General features: G+C 45.2%; 1 protein-coding gene across 3 annotated transcripts in view; it reads left to right on the plus strand.

Annotated features, from left to right (window-relative positions):
• The first annotated feature begins 4,687 nt into the window (after positions 1-4,687).
• Positions 4,688-14,478, plus strand: part of RNF138 (ring finger protein 138) — a 40,627-nt gene continuing 30,836 nt past the window's right edge. The window contains exons 1-2 of one of the 3 annotated variants that reach the window (XM_036823207.1): positions 4,688-4,702; positions 5,179-5,363. In XM_036823207.1, the coding sequence (XP_036679102.1) occupies positions 5,254-5,363 (110 nt within the window). In that variant the 5' untranslated portion in view covers positions 4,688-4,702; positions 5,179-5,253. Of the gene's footprint in view, positions 4,703-4,821; positions 4,891-5,034; positions 5,364-14,478 lie in introns of those variants that run through there. The other 2 variants (XM_036823206.1, XM_036823205.1) reach the window with 2 other exon arrangements.

Below are 14,478 nucleotides of genomic sequence, written 5' to 3' on the forward strand. Positions count from 1 at the left end.
TCATGGTTTCATGATGGTTGCAGAGTTTCAGGCAGCGTAGACAGACAGAAATACATCCAGAAGTAGCATGGAATTGTTTTTTCCTATTTGTTTTTTGATCAGCAAAGAAAAGCACTTGCTGAAGCCCCTCAGAAGAATTCCTGTCACACCTCCTTGATCATAATTGAGTCACAGGCCCAGGCCTAAATGTGTAAGAAGAAATAACCCATCCAGATTGGCTCATCTCAATCATGGGTTTCCCCCTTGAGCTGAGAATAAGGGTTACCTCCTAAAAGATAGAGCTGGGAGAAAAACAGAAGCTACCTAAACAAAAAATCATGATTTGTTAGAGTGGGGGATGGAAGTAGGATTTATGAATGCTTGTTGGGAATTCCCTGGTGGTCCAGTGGTTGGGACTCCGTGCTTTCACTGTTGAGGGTGTGGGTTCAATCCCTGGTCGGGGAACTAAGATCCTGCAAGCTGTGCAGTGCGGCCAAAAAAAAAGAATGCTTGTTGATAGGAACATGGTGCCTATTGCGGTTTCCCTTTCACATTTTTATTCACTTGAACTCCTTCTTACTTAGCCTGAGGCATCCATCTGTCTGTGTGCGTGTGCGCGTGCTGGGGTGAAGAGGGGAAAGGAAGAAATTAGTATTAATTTAACAGGAATGTAAAGAACTTTGCTTTTTTTTTTTTTTTTTTTGGAAAAAAAGAACGTTTCCGGGCTTCCCTGGTGGCGCAGGGGTTGAGAATCTGCCTGCTAATGCAGGGGACACGGGTTCGAGCCCTGGTCTGGGAGGATCCCACATGCCGCGGAGCAACTGGGCCCGTGAGCCACAACTACTGAGCCTGCGCGTCTGGAGCCTGTGCTCCGCAACAGGAGAGGCCGTGATAGTGAGAGGCCCGCGCACCGCGATGAAGAGTGGCTCCCACTTGCCGCAACTAGAGAAAGCCCTCGCACAGAAACGAAGACCCAACACAGCCAAAAATAAATAAATAAATAAATAAAATTTAAAAAAATCTATATATATAAAAAAAATCTCATCCCCTTCACTTTGAAAAAAAAAAAAAAAAAAAGAACATTTCCAAAACAAGCTTAAACAATTAAATTATATGCCTTCAGTGAATAGGTTATTTATGTACATGATCAGGAGTAATATTGAAAATATTTGGACTTCCCTGGTGGCGCAGTGGTTAAGAATCTGCCTGCCAGTGCAGGGGACACGGGTTTGAGCCTTGGTCCAGGAAGATCCCACATGCCGCGGAGCAACTAAGCCCGTGCGCCACAACTACTGAGCCCACAAGCCACAACTACTGAGCCTGCACTCTAGAGCCTGCGAGCCACAGCTACTGAAGTCCGTGTGCCACAACTACTGAATCCTGCGCGTCTAGAGCCCGTGCTCCACAAGAGAAGCCACTGCAGTGAGAAGCCCGTGCACCGCAACGAAGAGTAGCCCCCGCTCGCCGCAACTAGAGAAAGCCCGCGTGCAGCAATGAAGACCCAACACAGCCAAAAATATATAAATAAAATTTAAAAAAAAGAAAAAGAAAATATTTAACAGCTGGAACCAAATGGGCACTGGCCATTCAGAACAGACTATTGACCAATCAGGGGCCAGGCTGAGAAGGACTAGTAGAGCTGCACGGCTGCCAAGCAGCTGAAGGTCAGCACCGCACATGGTACTAATTTAAAAAGATACATAAGGGTAGACAGTGAAAGATGAGCCTCTCTTCTATTCCATCTACCAGCTTCCCCGTTCACTTCTTCAAAGGCAGTCACTTTTACCAGCAAAACTTTGAAGGTTTTGTAACAAGACAAAGCCAGGCTTTGTCAAGAAAGTAATTAATTTTCTAAATTCACTTATCTCCCCCTTTAGTATGTTAATTACCTGGCTTAGTAGACCTGACTGAAGACTTTTACATATGGGAGCACCCAATCAGCCCAATCAGCCATAAACAGCAAGGAGAAAGGTCCATTCTTTCCAGTCCAAGGGATTGTGAAATAAAATTCATATTTTATGGCAAGACAAAAATGTAAACATAAGAAATTCTTCTCTGCCCTTTGGCTTCCTCTCTTCCACCACTGTGCATCATCTATGTGCATTATGCATCGACCAAACCTCCCCCACCAGCAGGAATACCTGTTGAACCATAACGAGTAACGTTCTCCTTAGCATCAACAAGACCACTCCTTAAAAGATAACGTTCCTCCTTGAGCTTGTAAGGGGGTCACGTGACCCACCCTGATGACGACTCTTAGATCTGGATTATGTAAACTGTCAGTAATATGTCATTTAATGTACTGTCCTCTGTCTCAAAAAACTTATAAAACTGTGCCTTGACTTCTAATAGGCAGAACAGTTCTCAGAGCTTTCTGAGATACCCTTCCCGGGTCATAATCGTCAAATTTGGCTCGAATAAAATTTTCCATTTCTTTCTTAGATCGACTGATTTTCATCAACAGGATTATGGTTGGAACAGAGAGTTGAAGAAAGGTGTGTTAGGTTGAGAGGAGAGATGAGCGCTGGGGACAAGGCAAGACAGGTCAGAGTAGCCCTCACCAGCAGGTACCAGCAGTAGAATGCCCAGGACTCATTGCATTTTAGAGAGCAGCCAAAATTATCCTCTCCGCAGGAAAGTCCAGCGAGAATTCAAAGGAGACCTGCAGGACCAAGATTCCCCAGTAGTGTCTCAAATTCATGTCAGCTGCCCTTTGTCCTTCCTCTTATTCCAGATGCCATTTTGAGGGGAGCCGACTGAGAGAGATGGACTATTAACAGATGGAGTGTTTTAACCTAAACTTAAAGGAAATGTTTAAATTATTTCAACAGACTAAGTTTATAAAGCTGGTCTAACATTTAGGGTTTTCCCCCTATGCCCCAAAACTGAGGACGTTTTATTTACACAGCTGAACGTATTTGGAGTAAATCTGTGATGCTGCCATAAAAATATCAAGTAGTTTTTTGTATGAAATGCTGCCAAGACAGAAGATTGTGTCTTTTGGCATTTATGGTTTATTTTTCTAAGCTTAACTCTCAGTGGGTAACTACATTTTCCTTATACCCACATTTTTGATGTATTTCCACATATGGCCAACTATATGCTTACATGTATGTCAATTGCTTATTTGAGTCTCAGAGTATATGAGAAGTAATACAAACATGTTTGGATTAGGGCATGAGTAAGGCTGCCGTGACAGAGAAAGAATGAAGCAAGTAAAATTATAAGTCACAAAATTAATGTTCTGGTTAAGGATTCTTAATGAGTAAAGGGAAACATTCTAGTAAGCAGAAAATACCACTTCCTAAAGTGGTCAAAATAAGTAAAATGTGATTGGGAATATATTATTGAAAATGTGAAATTTGGGATCCAAGAACCATTTTATAAGAGAATTTGAAAAGCACCTGGACTACTGCTATTAAGTACCCCACCCCCATCAAGCACTCTTCTTCCTCCCAAGAAATCTGAAGCTAAAATTAGCCTTCTTGCTCCGCTTTGTTATGGAGGAAAGGGAGAAAAAAAATACAAAATGTAGGTTGGTGGTGGAGGGAATTCGCTGTTCATTGGACCAATAATTCAGTGAGTATTACTCTAGGAATTGTCATTTAAAGATGAACATTAAGACCCATTTCCTCCATGAGGTTTTCTCTAAGTCCATACAAATCCAATCGTTCTTCTTCCTATCCTCATTATAGTCAGTTAATGAAAATTTTAATACTTTGGCAAATACCATTTTTTGTCCTTTCATTTTGATAGATATCCAAGAGTGTAAATGAATTGAGAGCAAAGCTCATGACACCTGCATAACATCTAACACAGTGCCAAGGACACCATAGACAGTAAATGACAGAATTGAATTAACTAGGCCTTTCAATGGCTTCTATTTATGATTCATTTTGTTCATAGTGGAAAGCTTTAACAAAGCATGGTAATGAAACCTTTTTCTTTTCTGAAGCAAACTGAGGATGCTTTATGATGTTCTAGATTTCTTTAGCTCCATTCATGTGGTTGTGACCTCACCTTATAGATCTATCAATTGTGTGGCTATATCTCGGAATTAAGGGCCCATTTAAAAAAAAAAAAAAAAGAAAAGAAACATTTGGGACTTCCCTGGCAGTCCAGTGGTTAAGACTCCGCACTTCCACTGCAGGGGGCACAGGTTCAATCCCTGGTCCGGAACTAAGATTCCCACATGCACCATGGCCAAAAACAAAACAAAACAAAACAAACAAACAAAAAAACATTTAAATTATTGAATAACAGTGAAATGCCTAGGTTCACGCTTCCACCTCATTTTTCTTCAAAGCTATCAACAAAACAAAGGTGTTGGTGGAAAACCGCATCTGCGACTGTAACTCGTCACTCACACTGTGTTAAGGTCTAAAGGTGAAACCCTCTCAAGGGGGCTTATCTTTAATTTTTCCTCTCCGAAGGATTAAAATCCCATAACGGATTATTAAGTAACACACCCTGACATGAAACAAACATTCTGACAAGGGCAACAGTAAGGACCAAATATTTAATATCAGGTAATGCTATTTTTTGAGCAAAAATTCCTTAAAACCCCAATATATTTGATAGGAGTGGCTCGAAAGGGGACCCCTGCTGTAGGGAAGCTGGGGGGTACAGTGAGCACCCAGCTGTTGACGTCACAAGCTGCTGCATACGCCACACACCGTTTGCTATGGAGACCAACGCTAGCCCGGGAAGCTGGCTCACCTAAGTGAGTGTCTACGCAAGCGGAGTGTAAGGGCGGGGCGGGGAGCAGCGGAAAAGTGTAGGTTGCGGCCGAAAGACGGCTGCGCGGGTGGGGGGCTCGGGGAGGGGGTGGGGGAAAGGAGCCGAAAGGCCGCGGAAAAGGACGCCGGAGGCGCAGAAGACGGCTGAGTCGCAGCTGCCTCGCGCAGCCAGGTAAGGGAGTGGCCTCGGGCGGGGTCGCCCTTCGCGGGCGCTCGTGGAAACATCAGTGAGGCCAATCGCCGGGCTTTCGGCCGCCGCCTCCCGCCCAGCGCCGCCTCTCCCTCCTGCCCCGGCAAGAGCAGCAGCCCGGGGATCTACCCTCGCCCGGCGCGTGCGGCCGTAGCTTCTCGGCCTTCTGTCCCGCCCCGCCCCGTCCCGCCGGGCACGGCCGGGCCCCGCCCCCTTCCTGGCGCGAGCCGCTTCCTGACGCGATTCCCCGCCCCCTCCTGGTTCAGGCAGGGAGTCGGGCCCCGGGCCGACGCCGCCACCTGGGCCGCTGCCGCCGCCATAACCTCGATTCGCCCATCTCCCGCCATGGCCGAGGAGCTCTCCGCGGCCACGTCCTACACCGAAGATGATTTCTACTGCCCCGTCTGTCAGGAGGTGCTCAAAACGCCCGTACGGACCGCGGCTTGTCAGCACGTGTGAGTAGACGCCCCCTCCCCCGCGCGGAGCCGGGTGGTCGTTTAGGCCCCGCACCCCGCCCCGGACCCTGGGCTGCGGCCTGGCGGGAGCCGAGCCCGCCACGGCCTCCCCGGGCGCCGCTCGGCGCCGAGGGCCCGTTCGCGGCCGGTCGGAGGCCAGGCCGCCCTCCCCCCGAACTCCCGGCCCGCTCCCTGCGCCTGGCCCCTCAGCCGGAGCTCTCCGGCCCCGGAGCTGCCTCGTTGCCGCGCCCCCGGGGCAGTGCCCAGGCCCGTCCCCGTGGCATTCTCGGGCCCCGAGGCCCCTGTCTTCTCCTGCAGGCCCGGGAGGAATTGCAGGGAACGTGGAGCCTTTTTGTTTCCTAGCAACCTGAGTGAAGGCTGGGGTGTCGAGTGTCAGAACCGGCCGGAGGTGCCCGCACGGCCCGCTCGCCCGGCTCCGCGACCCCGCCCCGCTTTCAAGTCTCCCTTTTCCTTTCAGGACCTTGGCCCATCCTTTCCAGATCGAGGAGCTCTCATCTAACTTAACCTTTCAGACCCGCTTCACAGACCACCCTTGAAAGTGTTTCGATGCGTTCAAAATTCAGTGCAGGTTGGAATGACCTAGAATGGGTTTGCTTCCCTCATATGTTAGAACTGACAGGATTTCCGGGTATTGAAGTGATAGTTTCTCTTTGTTTTACCCTTCTGCTTATTACTTGATTACTGCAAGGGTGGAGATGAGAAAGATAGACCGCTGTTGTGAGGAGTGAACTGAAATTAAGGCAGTAATCCTGGGGGTAATGGAGAACACAGAGGGATTCGGTGAGGTGGCGTGGTGCTGTTGGGAAGAACTTCGATAATTAATACAGACTCGTAGGGTGGCCGTACGGGCTAGAAGGAGCCCTTCTTGTAAAGGTGTGTAGCATTTCTGACACACCTGGCTGCTAATCAGAGTCGCTGGGGAGCTTTTTAAGTAAACATACCAATTCCCAGGCTCCATTACAGACTTACAAAGAATTTCTGGCAGGTGAGGCTTGGAAATCTCTATTTGAAAAAGTACACCCAGGATTGAAAGTTCTGTGTGCTTACAAATAGCTGAAAAGAGTCGAACAAGTTTCTAAATCAATTTCTCCTTCGACCTTTTTTTTTTGGGGGGGGCGGTTCTATAATTTTGTAAAGAATGGGTTGTTGAATTTGGGGTTCTTAATCACAGACTTCCTTACAGTTGTTTCTTGAGACCCACTCTTCTCACTCCGATCCCCAGTCTTACCTGAACTGTTGTCTACCTTATTCCTAGTGGTTGTGTGAGCCCAAGAGTATGTGACTTTTCACCATAGAAGGTACGCCAGTTATATTTTTGCCGCTCGTGGGAGATGAATGACAATCTGTTATTCCTTTATCATTTGGTGCAGCAAATGCAGATTGTTAGAAATATATCTTGAGATGTTTAGGGCACAATGTATACTTTCTAGTCTTTAATCTGTTAGTGTTTATTATAACTTGATGCCTTTTCTGTGCTTGGGCTGGCAGTGGGTGGAAGAAAGGGAGGGAAGGAGGGTGCAGTGAGGAAGTAGGTCTTTTCTGGACAGAATAATTTCAATTACCTGTTGGGTGATTGACCTCATACTCATTGTAATCTCTAGTTCCCCTCAAAATTCCATGCAGTTTGCTCTAGTTCATTTCCCTTGTGAGACATTTTATTAAATCAAACTGTAGTTTTGGCTTGACCTCAAGGCTATGGAAAAGAGAGTGAAGATGATTGTTGAGGGCTTTTCTTAAATCACCTCCCTGGACTGGGATGTGGAAAGAAAATACGGAGTAGGTTTTGTGAAGAGAACTGGACACTTACTACTCACCCTTCTCCATCCCCTCCTTTACCAGCATTGTTCCCTGTCAAACGCACACACAGTTGTTCTAAGGTTCTGGCTAAACAGTAAATTAAGGTAGAGGGAGAAAAAGTTTTCTTTGGAAAGGGTGGTAATGGTGGAACAGGGTATTGATTGGGAGGAGTTTGGTGGGGAAATAGAATTCTGTTTTAAATAACCTAGTTTAGAATGTCATTTGCTTTTCCCTTTTCACAGAGGACAAACCTGTGCCTTTAAACAAATTTATATTTAGCTACAAAATTAATTTTTTGTTCATGAGTGGTGAGAGATGAGGTGATAAGAGCTTTCAGCCCCTGTGCCATTTCAACTGCAGTGAAGGATTTACCCATTCTAGTAAAAGGAGCAAGTTCATTATCACTAGAATAACTTTACCAAAATATAAATTCCCATTTAATCCTCATTCATTCCTTCAAACAGCAAATGTTAGATGCCTTCTGTGTGTCAGGTACAGGGAATACAAAGTGCTCTTTCACTGGGACTTCCCTGGCGGTCCAGTGGTTAGGACTCCGTGCCCCTACTGCAGGGGGCACTGGTTCGATCCCTGGTTGGGGAACTAAGGTCGCACATGTCGTGAGGCCAAAACAAAACAAAGTGCTCTTTCTCTGGAGAATGTTAATAGTCTAATGGGAGAAGACCTATACATGAATGTGATTGGTGTGGAAGGAATTGAGGAGGAAAATTTATGTGAGCCTTGAGAGCAGGTATCTAAATTAGCCTGTGAGTATAGGAGAGATTTCCTGGATGAAGTTATACTTTAGGTCAGAATTGGTATTCAGGGATTGTTGGGGAATACCCTGATTAGGTTTACAGCAAATGCAGAGGTGAGGAGGGGTTACAGAGGATGACTGTATCCGGATTACAGAGTTTAGCCAAAAGATGAGTGTGGTAGAGATGGAGCTTAGCGACGTTGGCAGGAATTTACTGTGTAAGCCAGTTTGAACTTCTTCCTGAAAACCATGGAGACCTACTGAATAATTTTGGCAGGAGAGCAGCATGGTCACATTTAAATTTTAGAATGCTTGCTAATTACTAGCCTTGTCTAGCTTGGTACTGGTGAGACTAGTGAAGAGGTCATTCATTGCTCTGTCAGAGAGAAATGATTAGAACCTGAACCAAGGTAATGATAGAGGGAATGGAGAGAAGAGATTCCTGACATTTTAAGGAGATTGTGTAAGATTTGATGATTGTATGTCCAATAGTTAAGTGTATATATGTAGGTCTGGAATACCTGGAACTAAAGCTGTGAGTATGGATGTAGCCCCTGGAGGAGGTGTATAAATTGAAAGATAACAGAGATCTAGATAGAACAAAGTGCTGGAGAATATATATTTAAATGCGGAGTGGAGAAAAGAACAGCCTGAGAAGGAATGGACAAGAATAGGAAGAGGGGCTTCCCTGGTGGCGCAGTGGTTGGGAGTCTGCCTGCCAATGCAGGGGACACGGGTTCAAGCCCTGGTCTGGGAGGATCCCACATGCCGCGGAACGACTGGGCCTGTGAGCCACAACTACTGAGCCTGCGCATCTGGAGCCTGTGCTCCGCAACAAGAGAGGCCGCAGCAGTGAGAGGCCCGCGCACCACGATGAAGAGTGGCCCCCGCTCGTCACAACTAGAGAAAGCCCTCGCACAGAAACGAAGACCCAACACAGCCAAATAATAAATAAATTAAAAAGAATAGGAAGGAAACCAGGATAGAGTGTGACAGGAAACCGAGAAGAATTTTAAGGAAAGGTAGTCAGCAGTGTCAGATGCCTTAGAGTTGTCAGGTGTTTTGAAAAACATGTAAAGATGAATTAAGAATATTAAAGTTGAGGGCTTCCCTGGTGGCGCAGTGGTTGAGAATCTGCCTGCCAATGCAGGGGACACGGGTTCGAGCCCTGGTCTGGGAGGATCCCGCATGCCGCGGAGCAACTGGGCCCGTGAGCCACAACTACTGAGCCTGCGCGTCTGGAGCCTGTGCTCCGCAACAGAAGAGGCCGCAACAGGAGAGGCCGCGATAGTGAGAGGCCCGCGCACCGCGATGAAGAGTGGCCCCCGCTTGCCACAACTAGAGAAAGCCCTCGCACAGAAACGAAGACCCAACACAGCCAAAAGAAGTAAATTAATTTAAAAAAAAAAAAAAAGGATATTAAAAGTTGAGCAGGTATGTTTCAGAAGGTACAGACTGGCATAGTGGTAAGGTATTTATCTCTTGTTTTTTTTTCCCTTTGTAATCTTCAAAGACTCTTTGAACCAAACCTCCCTTTTCTATTTTGAATGGTTCAAGGAATAACTCTGTACAATTAGAAGTAAGCTCTATCACAATGAAAATTACATATAATGACAAGTTGATGCCTTGCCAGATTCTTAAAAATGGAAATCTAATCTGTTTGCTTCGGGGCCTGTATGTAAGGGAGTATCTTTTATTTTTATTTTATTTTTTGGCCACGCCAGGTAGTGTGTGGGATCTTAGTTCCCCAACCAGGGATGGAACCCGTGCTCCCTGCATTGGGAGCGCAGGGTCTTAACCACTGGACCACCAGGGAAGTCCCAGGAAGCATCTTTTAAAATGAGCTAAAATAAATCGGCCTCCACTTCTCATTAAGCAGATTTGTATGATTCTTTATTGACCTGCTTTGGATTATCCAGTCCCTGAATTTTCACTTAATATTTCTTACAATTTGAACAACTTTATTGGTATCCTGTTTGGGCAGTCGTGCTCTAAATACATATTTTCAAAATATCTTCTTTCCTATGTACTTGTTATAAATCTGAAAGTGAGGCTTATATGGTTTCTTGCTGATACAATAATTGCTGCTCTAGGCCATTTTTTTTTTTTTTTTTAATAAATTTATTTATTTATTTTTGGCTGTGTTGGGTCTTCGTTGCTGCACATGGTCTTTCTCTAGTTGTGGCGAGCGGGGGCTACTCTTCGTTGAGGTGCTCGGGCTTCTCATTGCGGTGGCTTTTCTTGTTGCGGAGCACAGACTCTAGGCTTGTAGGCTTCAGTAGTCGTGGCACACAGGCTCAGTAGTTGTGGCACACAGGCTCAGTAGTTGTGACTCGTGGGCTCTAGAGTGCAGGCTCAGTAGTTGTGGCGCATGGGCTTAGTTGCTCAGCGGCATGTGAGATCTTCCCGGACCAGGGCTCGAACCCATGTCCCCTACATTGGCAGGCGAATTCTTAACCTCTGCGCCACCAGGGAAATCCCTCTTTGTACTTCTTATCACAGTTCATAATCGTAATATTTTTGGGATCAGATGATTTGACTGATGCCATTCTCACCAGTTAGACTGGAAGCTCTTTTTAACAATTTTTAAAAATATTTATCTATTTATTTTTGGCTGCATCGGGTCTTAGCTGCGGCACATGGGATCTTTCGTTGCAGTGCGCGGGCTCTTCATTGCGGCACGTGGGCTTCTCTCTAGTTGTGGCGCACAGGCTTAGTTGCCCTGCGGCATGTGGGATCTTAGTTCCCCGATCAGGGATCGAACCCACGTCCCCTGCATTGAAGGCAGACTCCTGACCACTGGACCACCAGGGAAGCCCCTAGACTGTAAGCTCTTAAAAGGCAGCAACCCAGGTCTACTTGTACTTACCTGAGCCTACTGTATGTATTTGGTATTGAATAAGTGTATGAATGGGTTTGTGTTCGGAGACCACAGCTTACTAGCTGTATCACTTGGTCAAGACATTTAACTCCTTTCAGCCTGTTTTCTTCTCCATAAAACGGGTAGAAACAACTTGTTTCACAGGGTTGTTGCAAGGGGGCCAAATGAGATAATGTTTGTGAATGATAATAATCTTGTATGTGTGTTTTATAGTTTTCAAAACCCATAAAAATATAAAATTATGTTTAGTTTAATAACTACAACATCTAACACAAAAAGCTAGAGTATTATTGTAAACAGAAAGGAGGCTGTTTCAAGTTTTTTGGTCCAGATATTTAATATTGAAGGTATTGTGAATGGAGAATATTGTAATTCACAGCTTTAAAGGTACAAAAGGAAATAATATGATTGTCTCTCACAATCACTGTTACCTTATCTATTCTTCCAGAGAATAGCATACTGTGTGCATTCTTTTGTACCTTGCTATTTTCATGTTACTCTGTATTGGAGGTCATTCTATATCAGTACATAAAGGGCCTTCTTATTCTTTTTTTTTTTTTTTTTGGTGGGGGGAGGTTGTAGAGTTTTCATTCATTCAGTAAGCCAACACTGAGTGTCCATTATGTGCCAACAATACTAATGTAGATTCTGGGGTTCAACAAACCAGACAAAAATTCCTGACCCCATGGAACATATTTAGTGTTCTAGTGTTCCATTGTTTGATTATTTTTTTAAATTATTAAATTTATTTATTTATCTAATGTCTTATCTATGGACACTTAGGTTGTTTCCAATCTTTTGCTGTTACAAATAATGGCACATTGATTAAACTTGTATGAATACCATTTCACATGTGAGAGTTTTTCCTGTAAGATAAATTTTCACAAGTGGAATTGCTGGGTCAGAGGGTAAATACAAGGGAATTTGTCAGCTGTGTCACACAGGATGATTATAGCTCTGTTGAAGTGTTTTGTACATGGAAGGTGCTTACGGTTTTGATTTGAGGACTGTGGATTATATCTTGGGTTAAGTAAATTTCTGGATTAGATTAAGGTAAATTAGCATTCATTGCTTTAACAAATATTAATGAATGCGTACTAGGTGCCCAGCTCTGTGTTATACATACAGTGGTATATGGTTAGATATGATCCCTGCCTTCAGAACTGGCATTGGTGAGACGCATTTTAATTCAAATAAACACTCAGATAAATGTGCAGTTACAAACTCATAGGTTTAAAGAGAGAGTATAAGAAGGGGACCAGATCTAGGTGGGTTGGTGGGTGGATGGGTACGTACTCAAAGACCTTTCTTGAGGAAGTGAAATTGTTGCTGAGATTTGTGATGTGTAGGTGTTAATTTGTGGAGGGCTGTGTTTGTGTATAGAGTATTTTGGGGTGAGGGAACATTCTGGGCAAAGACCCTGAGGTAGAAGGAACATGCAGGGCCTTGTTTTCAATGAAGTAGCATCTTGCCTTCAGTCTCATATAGGTTTATTTATTTTGAAAGTCTTAGTTTCCTTGTTTGTAAAATAAAGGAACTTTTGAAACATTTATTTATTCTTAAGAATTCAAGATTATGTAAAGTTTCTGGAACCCTGCCTAAGTGCTCAATAAATAGTTACTGCTGTTTGTATAGATGTCATGTTGCTTTCCACAAAATTGGGCTAATTTACACAATGCCATTAAGACTATTAAAGTATATCTGTATTCCATCATCTTTGCCAGCATTTTTTTTTTAAATTTCTCAAGCTTTTTATTTTCTAGTCTTTCTCATTCCCTTAATATAGTTACATCTCCTCTAACAGCATAGATGCTATCTTTTAAAACAGGAGAAAACAGAGGCAAAGAGCCAACTCATTTAACCAACCTTACCCTTAGCTGAGTTAAAAAATGCACAAACCAAACACAAGTTCAAGGAAGCCAGTCTCTTCCCCAAGACAGCTCAGAATACGACAAATAAACCCCAAGAAAAGGGCCACGTGGGAAAGCCTTCCCATCATCACAGGGACAGGACAGAAAGTGCACCTGACACAATTTCAGGAAAGTTGAGAAATCTCTGGATGTTGCCTGAAAAGGAAAGCAGCTAACAAGATGGTTTTGGAGAGGAGGTGGAAAACAGTGCAGTGGGACACAGAAAGGACCTTGGGTTTGTAGCCTAGAAACCCCTTTCCAGGGACCTCTGCTGGTCTCCTTTGCACCCCAGATGGGCAGCCTCCTGGGAGTGTCCACCCATCTGGTCACAGCCCACGTCCACCAGTTACTGCAGCATTTGTTGGTTTACTTCTGCGGCGGCGGAAGGGCCCAATTCATTAGCAAAGGGCAGCAAGGAGTATCTGATTTCTCTCAGGGCTTTCTGGTAAGGCCCGAACTTCGGGGGCTGTCCTCGTCTGCTGCTGCTGCTGCTGCTGCTGCTGCTGCTTGGCCCCCGAGGGCCTTGGCGTCCAGGGCGGTGGCACTGCTCGGCCCCACGGGCGGCCCGGGGCGGGGGTCTTGGGCGGCTGCTTCAGCCCCTCGCGGATCTCCTGCAGCTGATCCTGCAGCCACCCGCGGGCTGTTTCCAGAGTAGATCGTGGCGGGAAAAGTCTTCGGCTGCATGGTTAGTCCAGTTTCCTTTGACCATAAATACAGTCTTCTTGAAGTGTTTTATTAGCTAAAAAGAAAAAAAAAACTGTCAATAGTATCAGTTAGTTGTAAACACACTTTCACAACAATTTCGTTTTTTTTTTAGAAAGAGTTTTTTTTTTTTTTTTTTAAAGAGGTAATTCTTTTTTTTTTTTAACTTTGGGTTTATTTATTTATTTATGGCTGTGTTGGGTCTTCGTTTCTGTGCGAGGGCTTTCTCTAGTTGTGGCAAGCGGGGGCCACTCTTCATCGCGGTGCGCGGGCCTCATTATGGCGGCCTCTCTTGTTGCAGAGCACAGGCTCCAGACGCGCAGGCTCAGTAATTGTGGCTCATGGGCCTAGTTGCTCCGCGGCATGTGGGATCTTCCCAGATCAGGGCTCGAACCCATGTCCCCTGCATTGGCAGGCAGATTCTCAACCACTGCGCCACCAGGGAAGCCCAGAAAGAGCTTTTTTTTTTTTTTAAATTTATTTATTTATTTATTTATTTATTTATTTATTTATTTATTTATTTATGGCTGTGTTGGGTCTTCGTTTCTGTGCGAGGGCTTTCTCCAGTTGCGGCAAGTGGGGGCCACTCTTCATCGCGGTGCGCGGGCCTCTCACTATCGCGCCTCTCCCGCTGCGGAGCACAGGCTCCAGACGCGCAGGCTCAGTAGTTGTGGATCACGGGCCCAGCTGCTCCGCGGCATGTGGGATCTTCCCGGACCGGGGCACGAACCCGTGTCCCCTGCATTGGCAGGTGGATTCCTAACCACTGCGCCACCAGGGAAGCCCCAAGAAAGAGCTTTTTTTAAAAAATAAATTTATTTTATTTTATTTATTTATTTTGGCTTTGTTGGGTCTTCGTTGCTGCGCACGGGCTTTCTCTAATTGCGGCGAGCGGGGGCTCCTCTTGCGGTGGCAACAATTTCGTTTTGAAAATGTTCTTTCCTTCCATTTTTGTAGTTCCTGAAGAGAACCGAACATTTTCCAGAGACTTCATTTTGAAGATCATCTCTACCTCGCGCCTTCTATGCCGTCCGCGGCCGCTTGGCCCTC

This window comes from Balaenoptera musculus, chromosome 14 (assembly GCF_009873245.2).
Source record: "Balaenoptera musculus isolate JJ_BM4_2016_0621 chromosome 14, mBalMus1.pri.v3, whole genome shotgun sequence".
Taxonomy (NCBI): Eukaryota; Metazoa; Chordata; class Mammalia; order Artiodactyla; family Balaenopteridae; genus Balaenoptera; species Balaenoptera musculus.